Raw genomic sequence first — 16,878 nt, 5'->3', positions numbered from 1 at the left:
TTCTTTGCTAACTGGTATCATGCTGGAGGGCATACATGCCTTGGAGATGCTATTTGCTTTCTCACTGGCAATGAGGAGATAACATGCTACACAAATGCTGCCCTCTGCTCACTAGCTGCTTTTGGAGGAGAATGATTTAAAAATGCATTCTAGCCCTGTGTTACAATGTGGCCAAAACACAAATTTCATTTGCACGTTGCATTTGTTTCAGTTGAATTAATTTTTTCCTCATAGGTTCTTGCATAGCTATCCCAATGCCCTGAGATTTGTCACTTGAAGCAAGGAGATGATTTCTCTGAAAAAAAAAAAAAAAAAAAAAGCAGTCCCTTGAAAAGATTAATAGAGGGCATAGGTGAGAGGCCATGTGCTTTCAGCTTAAATAGCTTTCTGACTGCACTGTATATTTTGGACAGCCAGCAAAGGAAATGGGGAGTCATAACGAGTAAAGGAAATAAAATGGGCTGTTTTCTTTAGGAGTATAGAGTATGTCCCAAAGTCTGATTGGAGGTTAAAAAAAAAAAAAGTCTCCAACATGACAGTCAGCTCAGGCAAATCAAAACTCAAGTATTTGACAAAATCTGATTACTTTTGAGGAAAGGTAGTTATCAAGGATAAAGGGGTTCTGCTGTGGCTTGCAGCTTTCCCTCAACAACGTGCTGAGCCATTGGGAGCTGCACAGCATTGCTGCTGCTCTCTGCTTGGGGGAGTCTGGCCACCCTGCTTAAAGCCTGGAACCATGGAGGCATAAGATGCAGGAAAGTAAAGCAAGCTGCAGCAGATGCTGGATAATAAAATTATCCCCCCTTCACGTAATCATTTTTATTATGGGTTTCTCAGTGTTTTTTAAAGGAGGTGTGTGCTATTATCCCTGTTGCATAGATGGAGAAGGGAGGATAGTGACAGATGCTGTGATTTGCCTATTGCCATTGAGGTGAAAATGTCCTCACTGGGGCAGAGAGAGAAAAAACCCAAGAATACAGTGGAGGCATCTGCCTGCCTTGTACAGTACAGCTGTTCATTATGAAAAACATGTCACAGCTTAAACAGCTCTCAAATCATGATGCATTCACAATAATGGTATGACCACTGGGGCTGTGGTGACATCAGTGTTTATCTGCACCCAGGTTTTTTCCTAATAGTAGTAATAATAATCTTTGGCTGTGGACCTAATTACAAAAGTAGTTATATTCATTGATAGCTCCTGTTTTTTCTGACTGTGATACCCATACGACATTGTTATAACTGCTGCAGTCAAGAAAATGAGGCTTCATAAATTTATTCTATTTCAATAAATGAATGTAGAATAGTGAAGAGAACTTTCTGTTGGCCAGACAGGAACAATGAGAGACTCTGTTCTGCCGTCTGTTCAGCAAGTGGATGGGAATATGCCACTTCTTACTCTGACACTTTCAGAAGGTGCCCATATTCATCTCTGGTAGATGAAAACACATTAGGTAGCCAAATAGATGTCAGCTGTTCTCCTGATACCAAAAGACTTTGTATTACAGTGTTTATTTGCCCTTTTCTGGTCCTGTGGTGTCATGGCACCTGAGCAGTAGGGATCTGGACACTTGTCAGAGGCATTGCAACACCAGGAAAAAATACTTTGTGTCTTAATAATCTCAGGCAACCAGAAGAACGTTAGGTAGAGCAAAAACACTAGCCAGTTTGGGGTGGGAAAGGAGGCAGAAAGAATAACTTTAATAAGAGCTTGTTTTCCCCCAGTTAGGCATGCTTTGTCCCTCTGCTATTATCAAGTAATTATATCTTTTGTGCATTGAGGAAGCGGTGAAGATGGAATCAAAAGAGAATAGAGAGACAGGATTTACCAGTAGTTGTGGCTGGGGAAACACATGACCACAAGGCGTGGATTCTCCAAGAGAGATACATTGATGCAGATGTGTCCTGGTGATGATGCACAGGAAAGTTCAGTCAGCAGCTTGGCCTCACTTTCACTGAAAGGAAAGTAATTGGAGAGAATGGAGGTGGGTCTCCTGTGCTCTTCTAGATGGGTTGTTGGCTGGTCACATCCAGGACTGTTGAATCTCATCCTCAGCCTTGGAGAAATGAAAGTGTAAAGAACCCCAGTGTGACTTCGTAGATAGTGACACAGCAGCTGTGATCATTGCGGGAAGCGCAGGAAGGGGAAAAAAAAAAATCATAGTAACAGAAGTGGCTTAAAACGTCTTTTTCAGTTAGCATCTGGAAGTACAGCAGAATGAACTGAAATATTAGCCTTGGTTGGGTTTTTTATTTTGTTTTCTTCAGCCTCTCAGCTAGAGTAGTGGGAGGGGAAGGTTAATAGAAGAGGCAGTTGCAGAAGTCAGTATTAGTTATCGCTTGAGAGCCCTGACTTGCTCAGACCACCACGAGCAAAAGAGACGAAGAAAATGTGTGCATTGTGGATGAGAGTGAAATAAGAGCTTGGGGAAGAAGGAGAGAAAACTGATTTCAACAGTGATGTTCATTTCTTAGAGAAATTTTGAAGGCCGGGGCTAAGAAAATGATCTCTATACACTGGCTAGGGACCAACAGAGAAAATATCAACTGCCCCTTTTACATTTGATAAATGTAATGTTTCTCTGGAAAGGACAGCGTGTTTTTTCACCCTTTTATTGACATGGTTAATTTCTTAACATTAGCTTATGATTCTGAAAATGTGGGGGTTTTTTGCAATTATGACTTTTTCAAAAAAATTAGGTGTGTTCCCTAGGCTTTCTGAAAATAAAATCACTTTTGTAAAAGTGTTTGTGTTGGAAGTTTGGAAAGAGAGAAGCATAAAAATTTTAATCCCCTTTGGAGGGTTTTGGCCATCTCTATTAGATTTTTAGTTCCCTGGCCTTTTAACCATCCTTACTGCCTGTTGTGTTTGTTTAGCACTGTGTTTCCATTTACTACGCTTTTCTTCTCAGGAAGAAACTATTTTTTACTGTTATATTTTTGTTCACAACACTACTGCATGAATGCTAAACTTTCACCCCCCAAAATGACACCTTTTATAATTGGTTCCTTCTTCTGAGATCAGATAAAGGCTTACAGTGTCCTGGGTTGGCAAAATTTTGCTTAAAACTTGAAATGAAGGAATTACACAGCTCTTGGTGCTCCCCCTGAGAGACAGAGCTGGTTAATAAGAAGTCCAAATGGAGGTTCAGATTTCTAGGTCTGAAGTGATGTTGCAGAAGTATCTGGAGATTCTGCCTATGAGAAATGGTAGGATCCTTTGTATAGCTTGTGTAAAATTACATTTTTAATGGAAAGGAATACAGTTTAATATTAGTGAAAAAGAATAAAAAACAAATTATTTTAATTCATAAAAACCACTTTGAAAAACTTGCCATCTTGTTGAAATTGATATTCTCCCATAAAAGATTTTAATTTTGGCAAAACATTTTGGAAAAATAGAAGAAATGTTCTGTCCGTATTTGTTCAGACTGGCCCTTTTCTTGAGTCTCAAGTCAGTCTAAATTATGCTCAGCACTAAGAGGCAGAATTCATGTACCCAGGGGTATCTGTTATCAGCTTGGAACTATTAATTTATGTCTGGGGAGCTAGAAATATAAAATATCTACAGCGTGTGTGTTTGCCTTAGCCTGATGTGAGAGACAAACATGCAATCAACTATACAAATATCAAAGTCTAGGGGAACTGTTATCCACAACTTAACTAATTACTGTAGCTTATTTACTTGAACAAAGCTAGATGGGGCATGTTAATTGATCATTGGTTTTGACTTTTTGTTGTTTACATTTTAGTAATTTTCTTCAGTCATGTTACTCTTGGTTCCCTGTTTATTTTTAGGGCATTGGCATAACTCGCTGCCCTCTGCTCGTTTTTCTGGCCCTTAAATGATGTCCATGTTGAAAAGAGAACATGCAGTTGATTACGTATTGAAAAATGTAGTCCCCGAGCTGCACACTGCAATTTTTGAAGTGAAGTGTTTGACTTCGGCTCATCAGAAGGGTCATGCTGTGATTTTTTTTTTTTTCCTTTTTAGCTAACTGTTTGATTCCGGCTTGTTATTATGGGTACTCTGTGCTGTAGCTGAGCATAAATGCTGGTTTAAAAAAAAAAAAAAGTAAGTTTGCCAAATATAATTTCAGCCTTCTAGAGTTTTCTCACTTCTCCCTGGCTGATCTGCAGCAACAAACAGATAGTTATAGTCAATTTTATTTTTTTTTAAATTTGCCACTATACTGCTGAATAAATTGGTGCTTACGCAACTCCTTCCAGTACGGGCTCACCTTGGAAGCAATTGCCTCTTCCCTACCAGCTGCTGCTTGCCAGCTTCCCCTCTCCTGCCTGGCCCTTCTCTCCCCCCACACACAGAATCAAAGGAGGGAATAGAAAAAAGGAAAGCTGAGAAGTACCTGGTAGTTGAAACTCCACTGTCATGCATGTTGGAATGGGGACCGGGGAGCTGGGCGCAGAGACGTCGGGCCCATTACCCAGCTGTCCTCCTGCGGCTGAAATGCAGGGAGCTTTTTTCATTAGGGGTTGGGGTTTCCTACATCGCTTTGAACTAACTTGTTAGCACACGGACTCAGACCGCTGGCATCCGCTGTTTGGTGTTGCTGACGCAGCTCCCAAAATTTCATGACTATATCACAAGAGAATAACGATCCCTCACAGGAAAGTCAAAGGAGTGTGGATTTTGCTTTGGGCAGGATTGTGGAAGCTGAAGGTCTCTGAATTAATATGGTTTGGGTTTTTTGTTTTGTTTTTTTTGTACACTGACCAACCCAGCCAAACCCTCCCCTCCCCAAGAGTAAAATATCATTTCATTACTTAATTTGACCAAAGAAGAAAACTTGGTGTTTCATCATAATTCTAGTAGGTTTTCTTTAATAAAATCATTCTGAAACATAACCATTGTTAGAAATGAGATGAAGGCGTGTTTTTTCATCCAGGGATAGTATCATTTGGTTGAGCAATCAGTTGTTACAATTAAAGGTTCTTTCTTCCCTTAAACCTTGGCTTACTTTTAGGCTTAGACCACTAAGGCTGTAGTAGTAGTTCTGTTTGAAATGAACACAGCATTTCTTTGGTCCGTGAAGGTGCAACTAAATGAAGATCAGCAAATTGGCTGAAGGCTTTGTGCTGTGAGGAGAGTTTGGGGATCTTTACCCATAAGGAAGCATACAGAGAAATGTATGTGATGTCTATGTCTACTTTTAGTACTCAGGAAGGAAAAATAAGGTGAATAAAGATTTAGCATTAGATAAAGAAACACACTACAGTGGCAGGGTAGCTAAGACAAAGAAATAAATTACTGCTGTTGAAAACTGCAGTAGTCAGGGTGGAAAGCAGTTAAGGAAAAGTTGGTACCTGGATGACATTTGGGTGAGATCAGAGAGAAATATCAGGTGCAGGTGGCCTGGGCAATGAATTGGAGAAGCTGGAAAGAGGTGTAGTACCTGCAAGTGGATATTATTGGGTTAGCCCTCACACACTCTGTACCAGAGTAAAAGTCCTATGGAATCATAGAATGGGTTAGGTTGGAAGGGACCTTAAAGATCATCTAGTTCCACCCCCCCCGCCACATAGCTGTAATGGAAATTAATGATACACTGCAAATAAATAAGAGCTACTGGTATGCATAAGATAGGATTCATATAACTCAAAACTACTTTGGAGGAGTATGGAAAAATATCTACTGGTTTTGTGTCAACCCAAAGTTGGATGTGAATTTAGTTAGAAGTAGATCTCTCATTATAGAAGGGTTTATCTTTCCAAATTTATATTGGAAGGTAAATGGTGCTAATAATAATAGGGGCTAATTATTTGTGGATGTGATTTCTTCACTACCTACCATAGGACTATAAAAAGTTGATGCTATTTTAATTTAATTCAGTATGACCTTACAGCTCATCCTTAAAGCTCATCCTTAAAAATAGCCACTTGCATCAAGTGTTAACAAGCTGATTCAGTTTGTATTACATAGGATCATGAACATAAATCTAATTAAGATTTTAAATTTTAAAAGTTGATTTTTAAGAAATTAAGTAAACTGGTGATGTGTGTTAGACCAATGCAAGATTTTTAATAAATAATTGTTTCAAATCTCTTTGTATTAAAGTAAAAAAAAAAAAAATTGAAATTTGTTTCCTCAAGAAAAAAAGAGGGGAAAAAAAGCCTGTAGAGAGGAATTCCAAATCTAACTGAGGATCAGCCCACTAAAGTGCTATCAGGAGCTTGCAGGAATTTAAGAAAATGGTATCGATGATCCAAGAAAGTAGTGTATTGGAAGTCCAGAAGTGGCAGATTGCTGAGACTCACCAAAAACTAAGCTGACTTAAATCTTGCAAAGGAAATGAAAAGCAAATCTAGATTTTTTTTTTTTTTTTAATTTTTTTTTCCCCTAGTCTTGCAAATAGAGACAACAAAGGAAATGTGTATGTGTGCAAGGGAAGGGGGAACATTTTACACTTGGAAGATTACAGTTCATAAAGGTCTGGCTCCAGAAGTGCTTGAGCACTTGGTTTTCAATATGGGAGATCAGGTAGGACATAAGGGCATGCAAGAGGTGATGAATGAGAAAGAGACCTGGAGAAGCAGAAGTTTCTGCAAGTGTTACAGAGGTCAAACTCCTAAGAGCTGAATGCTCTTAACTTCTCTTTTACAGAGAAAACTGTGTGTTTCTATCTCAGGGTACTGTAAAAATGGCACTTAGTATTTCAGATTTATTAAGACTGTTAAAACATGCATCAAATACTTCCTGCTGTTGTACAACTGGAGCATAGCAAATATAATATTTATATTTAAGAAGGGGGAAAGAAACAGATCCCGGTAACTGCAGACATGTTCATCTGCCCTCGATGGACTGCAAAATAGAATGTATTTCAAATAAGAGAATAATTTAGGAAGTGGAGGTAAATGTTAAGTTTCATTAAACACAGCATGTGTTTACTGTAAGGAGACTGATCTCCCAAACTAGCTCATTTAAAAACTGATTTTGTAGATGTGACTAATCTGGGACTAATCAAACTGTAATTTATTAAAGTATTTGTTGTGGGACTTGATGAAAAATTATTCATTCAAGCAGGAAAAACAGAAGGATTAATGCAAAAGGTAGTTCTAACATGGGTAAGGAGCTTAAAGAGGACCCAAAATGAGCAGTGTTGTGAAAAGAAATAATGGGCTGTAGGAATTTCTTAAGTCTGCTTTTGGGATGCATTTTATTTATTCATGATCATGGGATGAAAATGATAGTGTACTAAAAGACAAAGCTGGGAGTCATAATTATGCTCAAAATACTGTTTATGGGCAAAGAGGAACCATACCTTTTATATATATTTATATAAAGTAAAAAAAATTATTGTTAGTGTAATTGAAATCTTAACAGTCTAATCCAAGAATCATTATTAGTGTAGATGTAATTATTACAGAAAAGAATGTCTATGCAGATGTTCTTATTATAAAAATAACAACAATACCACCACCACAGTTAAAATGGTTATACATACACTTAGATTCAACTGCTTTTCCTTATGTTGTGCTGACCCTTCCCTAGCTCCTCTTGGCCCTCAGGTTGGTGGTTTCGTTATGGTGTTGGTGGTGGGGATGGTTATGGTGACTTGTCATCACCTGGGGTCCTTGGCCAGGAGGATGTTCATGTTCATGGTTTTTTCTTCCTCACCTTAGGATCAACTTGGGGTTGGTTCTTTTATGTTTGCTAACATGCTTTTATGCCTTTCTCTTTCTTCATTCGTCTGCAGCTCTATGTTATATCCAAACTTACTATATATGGCGCCTTTTAGGTATGTTGGAAACTATTTCTGTGTTCTCTTTCTTACTCCTATATCCAGTTTTGTCCAGCTCCAGGTCTGCGTTTCTTTATCTGACCATGGGTGAGTTGTTTATAGCTGGGGGGGTCTGCATTGTCAAGCCTGTGCCCCATCTTGTATCTCCTGTACGTGTACTCCTCTACACTGCATCCTGTGTCTACACATCTCAAGAGCTTTGCTAAGATACCAGTCCTGTATTTCTCTATAGTACATTATTATAATAGACTTGTAAAACCTGGGTAGCTCCATACAATGCCAAAGAAAAGTAAATCAAATTGGCCGTGGCTAGCTGATCAATTAGAAAAATTGCTGTTGCAGCTAACCCAAATGTGATGAAGCTGCGGACAGGCCAAAGAAAGCTCAGGCAGAGCGAGCCTCGACAAGCCTCAGTCCTGAGGCCTTGCAAACTCACTACAAAGCCCATGGCCTGTCATTAGTGATGGCAATACATACAGTATTGCAATAAATACAGGGTAGCAGCATTATCAACACAGCTGATGCTTGGCATATTATACTGGAAGAGCTGGAGGATATAGATGGGTTAAATTGTGAGAAAACCTGATAGTTCAGAGTGGGAGATTACTCTCATATGGACTAATAATAAAATACTTGCTTTTATAATCTGGGACCTTGCCAGTTGCTTTAGAAAGAACAGATGAAGGGAAGGGCTTGTGAGTAATAGTTATTAACAGCAAAAAAGCCACCTGCAAAAGGCATATGTGATCCTAGGATGTACTGCATATGCTAGCTTCAGTAAGGCTAGGAAAAATAAACACTTGCTCACTGATAGAGCTTCATCTGAAATTGTCTGGTTTATTCTGGATGCTTGTGTTCAGGAAAGACTTCTTCAGGTGTGAGAAATGGAGAACCTGTCTACGAGTTAATTGTATGAGTGCAGAGTTGCTCCAGCGAGCTTGACTCGCACGAACTGAGATCCAAAGGTCTAAGGAGCACCGCACGAAAACACCTGGGCTGCCTGGGGCTGCCAGCTTTGGTATGAAGGAAGCAAGCTGCATTTGCAGGGTCTTGGGTTGGAAGGAGTAAACTTTCTCTTGGGCTGTTAGACAAAGCCTGGCACTGCATGAAAGTTTCTGTAGCGTTTCTGGACCCATATGGAAGTTTCTGCGTGCTACTGTGCGATGCTATGTAGATACTGGTTTGGGTCTCTGGTAGAGCTGGGATTTGTGTGCTGCAGTCCATAGGATAGGTATTTCCCAAAGCAGTTGGTACACTTAGGCATGTGGACTGTACTCATCACAGCAAGCGAATGACTTAATGAATCACGGTCAGGAGAGATGAGTGTGATTGTAAAATCAGGTTGGGGGCAGTGAGGGATTTGGAATGGGAGGCTCAAGATCCACTCAGAAGGTCCTTCAAACTGCAGCCGTAGTGTGACTTCTGCCTGACTCTCTTTCGGGTGCTCAACATGCAATTGAACCCATGGACGGATGGTTGATGAACTCATTAATTTTCTGATTGCCTGCCATTTTTTAACTTTCCTTTCATTTTTTTACTCCCAAGCAGAGATTGACTGTGAAGTCAACTGTAAGACTGAAGTAATTCCTGTATCTCATTTTTGTTGGGAGAAGCTACTTGCTATGGTGCTTTTCAGCTGGGCTTCACTTCTCACCTCGTTACACACTTCATGTTTTCCTAACAGTCTCTGTTTTAGTGTTCCACCATCATTAACTACTTCTCTCTTCTCTCATTCCTGTTTCGGTGCTCTTTCATGATTACTCACTCTCTTTTTTTGATCTTGTTCCACCTTACCATTAAACTGTTCTAAACTCTCTCTCTTCACCTTTTATATCTTCTGAAGTTTCCTGGGGCTCCCCCCACCCCAAATGTCTCTCTTTCTTCCTTCACTTTTGTTTTTGTCTCTTTCTGTTGGTTGTAAATGCCACTTCCATTTGTTTAAATGCTGCTGTCTTGCTCTCTTTAGGAGCTGTCATACAGGATTTTAGAAATACTTTCCCTTTATGACACGATTTACTTGTTACCATTGATGTAGATAGAAGGCTCGTTACAAAAATCAAAATGTCGAGGAGGAGTCCATTTTGCATATCGTGAAACACTTGATTTTTCACTGCTATTAGTAGTTTTGGCAGTTCTTTAAATTAAAGGTTGAACTGGATATGTTATCACAGAATCTAATGAAAAGGAAAAATTGTCACCTTTGAATTTCAAAAAAAGAAACCAAAAAAGACAAAGTTATTTTCAGTGGAATATATTGTTTTCAAAACCAAGTCCAGTCTGACAAGTTCTTCTCTTCATCCATCTTTTTAATGGCCAGCTGAAATATTTGCAAGGAAAACTGAAGATTGAACTCAAATGATAACTGATAGGTCAGATTTTTTGGCCTTCTGAAAAAAAAAATCTAATATTTAATTGGTACTGTTTATTGGCTGGCTGTAATTTTGTGGGAGCACCGGCCCTTGCTGGTCTATCATGTGCAAAACAATTATGCAGTTTTCTGTAGTCATACTGATTAAATCAAACTCAAGGTGTTGGTGTGGTGTGAGGCAAGGCCTCCATCTGTACAGCATGTCTTTTCACTTGATGGTAATTAATAGGAAAGGCACTTCAGGAAGCAGCCTGGCTCTCTCTGCCAGAGGGATATATGTATCTCTCTCTGCAGGTTGAGTGTTTGCCTTAGACAACTTGGCAAGTGTTTTGGCTGTAGGAAGACCTGGAGTCTTAGGAAAACATGCAATATTAAGGCTCCGTGGGGTTTTGTTTGTAGGGCTTCTGGAACATTTCAGACTCCAAAACCCAACTATTTTCCCTGCCTGTTTTGCTGAAAATAATGTCGATCAGATTTGAATTTGAGTCTCTGTCAACTTAATATAAGGCAGCTTCCCTACAGACAGTTATCCGTGGCTCCTGGTGAGTGCCAGCAGCCCGTGGAGTATGTGTGACCACATCCCAGGTCCCTGGGGCGGGCAGCAGGGATGGAGGAGGGAGCCCCAAGCCCACTGCGGGCGTCCCTTGCGTGCGGTGACATCCTGTGCAGCAAACCCACTGGTGCTGCCTTGCTTCAGCTTCTGACACCCCCCGACAGCACGCTGGGACGGTGGCTTGAGATCATGGAGGTATTTATCTCTCTTTCCATATGTGTTTCCACACAAGCTCTTAACTCCCTCCTTCAACGAGGGATTAGATTCTGGTGAGTCATTTGGACGACAGGAAGCAAGAAGATAAAATGTGGTGAAAATGGGATGTGAGGTGATGTGCGATGCTACTGGTGGTGAAGTTTCTCCAAGGGAAAGGGGCTGAGGGGGAAAGTTTTGTGTTTTAACAGTATTGCAGCTGTGTTTGATTATGGAGAACCAGTTTGAAGTAAGATGAATAAAAAGTCAGGTTGCATATTTATTTTTTTTATTGCTTATTTTATTTTGTTTATTTCATTTCCTGTAAAACATGAGAGGCTTTAAGTGGAAACATGTAGCAGAAGAAAGGAAAAAACAAACCCAAGCTCACGCAGCACTCGTGTGCTCTAGCTCTGGGCTCTGAGTTCACTGGAAATACTGGTGGTCCTTTCTTCATGACGGGAAATGGTACTTTCTTTTGGAGTAAACCAAACTGGCGCTAATGACACAGCTCTTTCAGAGATTTGAATGCCAGGTCTCTTGCAGTCTTCACATGAACTTTATTTCAACAAAACTATTAAGTTTTCTCATCTGGCTTCTAGCATGACATTAAAGCTGGATACTTAAAAGTCTCTGTGTTTGGGATTCCTCTCCTGTTTTCCATGTCAATTACAATTATGTTGCTTTTGAGCAAGAGGTTGCCAGCAGGGAATACTGAGGACTGCCAAATTAAATTTCAAATACATTTCGTTCTTTGTTCATGGTGAGAATTAGTTCTCCCCTAAGATTGCTGTGCTCAGCAAAATGAGATCAGGTTGCCTCTAAACTCTCTGTAACATCAATGTAGTTGAGTTTTTAAGGCCGCCTTAGTGGCTAGCACTGTTGACACCTCCTCAGAGGCTGGTGTAGCATGAATGTCATGGGCCCTGGTTGGAGGGGGAAAAAAAAAAAAAAAAAGCTGGAGAAACTTTCCATCCAAGCAATCTCTAGTCCACTGTCTTGGTACCCGGCCATGTACTAGAGAGGTGTGCCTGGGAAATGGGGAGGTTGCTTATTTTTAACATATATATTTCTTATGGCCCTGCTTTCCAATAAACAATGCCAAAATGAGACAATGCAAATTATAGCAAAGGGAAAGGGAATATGTGTGTAAGCCATTGAAATTGGGCAGCTCTGAATGACTTTTGGCAATTGGCTAATAACTGATGCTTCACCACCAAGCAAATGTTTTTAATTCCTTTTTATATTTGAATATTGGCTTCTCGAATCCAGATTTGGGGTTCAGTAGCATGCTATGGATAGCCTCTAGCTGTGTGTGCAAGTCCTATCTCTCTGCCCATTTTGCATTTCAGGCAATTAGCTTAATTTATATTAGGAAGAGACACTAATTGGAGGGGAAGGAAAAGGTAGGTAGCAACATGCCAATGACAATTAAGGTAATAAATCACATATTACCTATATAAGTTTTCATGGAAGAAGCTCTTTTCGGATGTCAGGTAAGCCTAATAAGAATTTGAACCCTTGCAAGGTGGACAGCGTAGCATTCCCTACTTCATATGAATGGGTAAGCTGAAATACAAAGTACATGTTATGTTTAGTTTTACACAATAAATCACTGCCAGAGGTCAGGAAAGAAGAGAGAAGTTCCAGGCCCATCAGGAGCCTTGATTCTCTGACAGGTTTCTAGAAGATGAGCAATAATTTCTGAATTTTCTGTGGCAAAACTCATCCGTAACATCAGCGATGTAGATCAGGGACTTGGTACACAGGCTGGAAAATAATTGTTAAAAATCTTTGTATTCTCTCTGGAATGAAGATAATTGCCCATTCTGCCACTGGCTCATTATGTTTGACCTGCTTGTGTCTTGTGGCCCTGAAGCACAGCTTCCCAAAAATACTGGAGCTACACTTTAGATGGGGTTCCACCTTTTACAGTCTAACCGGCCTTTTTTTTCTCTCTCTCTCTCATTAATCCCCAGAATGCAACAACAGCAACGTCGAATGTTCAGAGCTGCCCTCCTGGCACTTGTTTTCATTCTGGCAGCTGTGAGTACCACCGAGGCTGGCAAAAAAGAGAAACCAGGTAAGGTCCAGTGTAATTCAGAGTTAATCCCCAAGATAGATTGCATGTGTGGGAGAATGTCAAATGCCTCTGGTTTTGTTATAAAATTCAGGTCATTCGTTAACCTTTTGACATACAGGGTAGGGATTTGTGGCTGTGACATGTTGTTCTGTGTTAAATAGGAAAACAGAAAGTAGTTTCCGTGAAAGCTGGCAGCTTAACAGCCCCGGAGACCGGAGTCCTTAGCTTATCACAGAGTGGGTATTGCAAGGCAGCTTAAAGTTTGCTCTGGGAATAGGTTCATGCTTGACTTAAGGAGAACCAAACAGGAGTGATGAAAGAGTAGTTATCACGTCGCTCGTTCAGTGTTGTATGTGACAACGCTACGCCAATGTTGTGTGATGTGGAAATCCTCCGACAAAGAATTGAACTCCCTGCTGCAGATAGACAGCCAGACATCCAGCGGTAATTGCTTTCTGTCAGTGATGAACTCAGAGCTCATTATAGGAGAGACAGGCCTGGGGTGGAAAATTCATATCTATCAAACCCAGTTTTGACATTTTTTAGGGAACACATCTTTTGGTGTTTTTCTTAAGGTCTTATTATTTACAGGCTACTTACACACCAGTTAATATGAGTCTATCAGAATTGGTGTTCCCATTAAAAAACCAAAGGTGTTTCTAACCATTGTGGCTGTATGGAAATATGAGAAAATGTGAACATAAATATACAAGAGCTAGAAGGAAAATAATTTTATATAAGGTTATTTAAAGTTGTGATGTTTTGGGGGCCTAACTAATTATTTTTGTGAACCTTTGGGTTTGATAACATTGCTGTCTTTTCTCATCAGCCTTGGGTATAAGGATCTAAATGAAATCATGATCATTACTTACACCCCTGACCAGCAAACCCACCTGTATTAACAGCATTTTGAGTACAGTTCTCCGTGTAGTTTTTTCTTCCCCTTTGGAGTTTTGGTCATATTCTGACATAAAATGTGGCATGGTATACTAAATGAGAAGTTTGTATCCCACAGCTGTTCCCTGGAGGTGCTCAAATCCTCTGATACACAATGTCAACACGTACATTTCTAATCTGTGTAGTGTGTAGTGCTTCAGTTGGAACTGAAAATATTTGCATGCCATCAGCTACTGGAGGCAGAGGAGTGTCCTTTCTGAGTGAGCCCTCCTGCATATTTTGGTCGGTGATCCCTGGGGGTTTCTAGATGACTCCTCATTTTGAAGATGAGAATTCACTTGAGAATAGCTAAGTGGACTAGTAGACATGGTAGTGGGACTGAATTTGAATAACGCACCCTGCTTTGGAGTCAAAGAGGCTGACCTGTCTCTGCAGAACTGCAAAGAGGATGCCAGACCTTTTGCTTTTGAAGCAATTGTTTTATGAATGTCTCCCTTATTCACTCTGTGACTGTGTAGTTAAGTTGAGGGAACTCCTCCATAGGCTCTGGGTACTGACCACTTCTCTTGCTTGGGTTTGGTTCCTTGTCTTCATCCAGAGAAAAAGGCGAAGAAGTCTGACTGTGGGGAATGGCAGTGGAGCATCTGCGTGCCCACCAGCGGTGACTGTGGCCTGGGGACGCGTGAGGGCACTCGCACTGGAGCTGAGTGCAAACAAACCACCAAGACTCAGAAGTGTAAGATTCCCTGCAACTGGAAGAAGCAATTTGGAGGTAAGCATTGCGCTCTCAAGGGATTTGCTTTGGTTTTTACTTAGGTGTGGAGAAGGAAGCCTGTATTTTCTGCTTAGGTCTGCAAATGTCCTGGTGAAGGGGCTACTTCTGTATTTCATAGAATCATTTAGGTTGGAAAAGACCTTCAAGATCATAAAGTCCAACCATCAGCCATGCCCACTAAACCATGTTCTGAAATGCCTTGTGTACGCGCTTTTTGAATACCTCCAGGGATGGTGACTCAACCGCTTCCCTGGGCAGCCTGTTCCAATGCCTGACAAAGCTTTCAGTAAATAAATTTTTCCTAATATCCAATCTAAACCTCCCCTGGCACAACTTGAGGTCATTTCCTCTTGTCCTATCACTTGTTACTTGGAGAAGAGACTGACACCCACCTCCCGACAACCTCCTTTCAGGCAGCTGTAGAGAGCAATAAGGTCTCCCCTCAGCCTCCTTTTCTCCAGGCTAAACAACCCCAGTTCCCTCAGCTGCTCCACATAAGACTTGTGCTCTAGGCCCTTCACCAGCTTCGTTGCACTTCTTTGGAAACACTCCAGCACCTCAATGTCTTTCTTGTAGTGAGGGGCCCAAAGCTGAACACAGGATTCAAGGTGCAGCCTCACCAGTGCTGAGTACAGAGGGAACAATCACTTCCCTGCTCCTGCTGGCCACACTATTTCTGATACAGGCCAGGATGCCGTTGGCCTTCTTGGCCACCTGGGCACACTGCTGGCTCATATTCAGCCAGATGTCGACCAATACCCCCAGGTCCTTTTCTGCCAGGCAGCTTTCCAGCCACTCCTCCCCAAGCCTGTAGCGCTGCATGGGGTTGTTGTGACCCAAGTGCAGGACCTGGCACTGACCCTTGCTGAACCTCATACAATTGGCCTCGGCCCGTCGATCCAGCCTGTCCAGATGCCTCTGTAGAGCCTTCCTACCCTCGAGCAGATCAACCCTCCCTCCCAACTTGGTGTCATCTGCAAACTTGCTGAGGGTGCACTCAATCCCTTCATCCAGATCATTGATGAAGATATTAAACAGAACCAGCCCCAATACTGAGCCCTGGGGAACACCGCTTGTGACCTGCCACCAACTGGATTTAACTCCATTCACCACAACCCTCTGGGCTCGTCCATCCAGCCAGTTTTTCACTCAGCTAAGAGTACACTTGTCTAAGCCATGAGACACCGGCTTCTCAAGGAGTATGCCATGAGAGACAGTGCCAAAGGCCTTACTTAAGTCCAGGTAGACAACATCCACAGCCTCATCCACTAGGCGGGTCACCTGGTCACAGAAGGAGATCAGGTTGGTCAAGCAGGACCTGCCTTTCATGAACTTATGCTGACTGGGCCTGATCACCTGGTTGTCCCTTTCAAGTTCATTGCAGCTAGAACATGTAAGGCATCAAAAGGCAGCTTCTTCAGAACAAAGCAGCTCCTCTGCAGAGAGTCCATGTAACCTACTTACTGTTAACTCAGTGTTCCAGCAGTGTGTTTAAATCTTCTTTCCTGTGGTGTACAACCCTATTTACGGCAGCAAGTAAGTGTTGTGTGTTCTCTCACAACTGTGAATCTCTGTGATGGTTACTATAGCCTCTACGTGACCTTGCAATGTGCGATTTGCAGCGTGGAGCATAGGTGGCTACCAATGTGTGCATTGAAAGGAGTGAATGAATACCAGTGTATTTCATCTATATTATTCAGTTCAGAAGGTTCATCTATAACAGTTCAGAAAGATTATGTCAGATCTGTCCTGGACAAGATGTCTGTCAAGGACTCAGATCTGATTAGTCTTGCAAACTTGGCTTTTTTTCTAGTAAACTGCTTGTATGGGTTTGACATCATTGTGACCTTACCAAGGCAATCAGTGCAGCAGTTTCAGACTTGACAAGTTCATAGTTGTGCATGCATTCTTGAAACTATTCACTCCTTATTTGGTAACCTTTGTCATTGCACAAATGGAAGAACAACCATACAGAATGTGAATGACATTTCCCACTGCTGTTGTTTGGTTTTTTTTTTTTTTAATTTATTGTCTATCTTCATAGTTGTATGCATTTTCTTTTATGTGACAATAATATAATATTCATGCAAAAGCAAGAGGATTCCACTTTAAAGGGGTTTTTTTGGGGGAGAGACTGCAATTATCACTCCAAATTATCTTTAAATTTTTCTTGGGATTCCTTTCTTCAGTTGCATGATCCTTTTGTCTACAAGCACTGGCTGTCCGTGATATCCTATTAGACTCATAACA

The 16,878-nt window shown here is 41.1% G+C and overlaps 1 protein-coding gene across 4 annotated transcripts in view; it reads left to right on the top strand.

Moving 5' to 3' along the window:
- Window positions 1–16,878, top strand: part of PTN (pleiotrophin) — an 80,266-nt gene that overhangs the window by 41,682 nt on the left and 21,706 nt on the right. For all 4 annotated transcript variants that reach the window (XM_052789884.1, XM_052789885.1, XM_052789883.1 and 1 more), the window contains exons 2-3: window positions 12,853–12,956; window positions 14,452–14,625. In XM_052789884.1, coding sequence (XP_052645844.1) covers window positions 12,854–12,956; window positions 14,452–14,625 — 277 coding nt within the window. In that variant the 5' untranslated portion in view covers window position 12,853. The remainder of the gene's footprint in view (window positions 1–12,852; window positions 12,957–14,451; window positions 14,626–16,878) is intronic.

The sequence above is a fragment of the Harpia harpyja genome, chromosome 6 (assembly GCF_026419915.1).
Source record: "Harpia harpyja isolate bHarHar1 chromosome 6, bHarHar1 primary haplotype, whole genome shotgun sequence".
In the NCBI taxonomy this organism is placed as follows: Eukaryota; Metazoa; Chordata; class Aves; order Accipitriformes; family Accipitridae; genus Harpia; species Harpia harpyja.
This window is presented reverse-complemented; position numbering and strand designations above follow the sequence as displayed.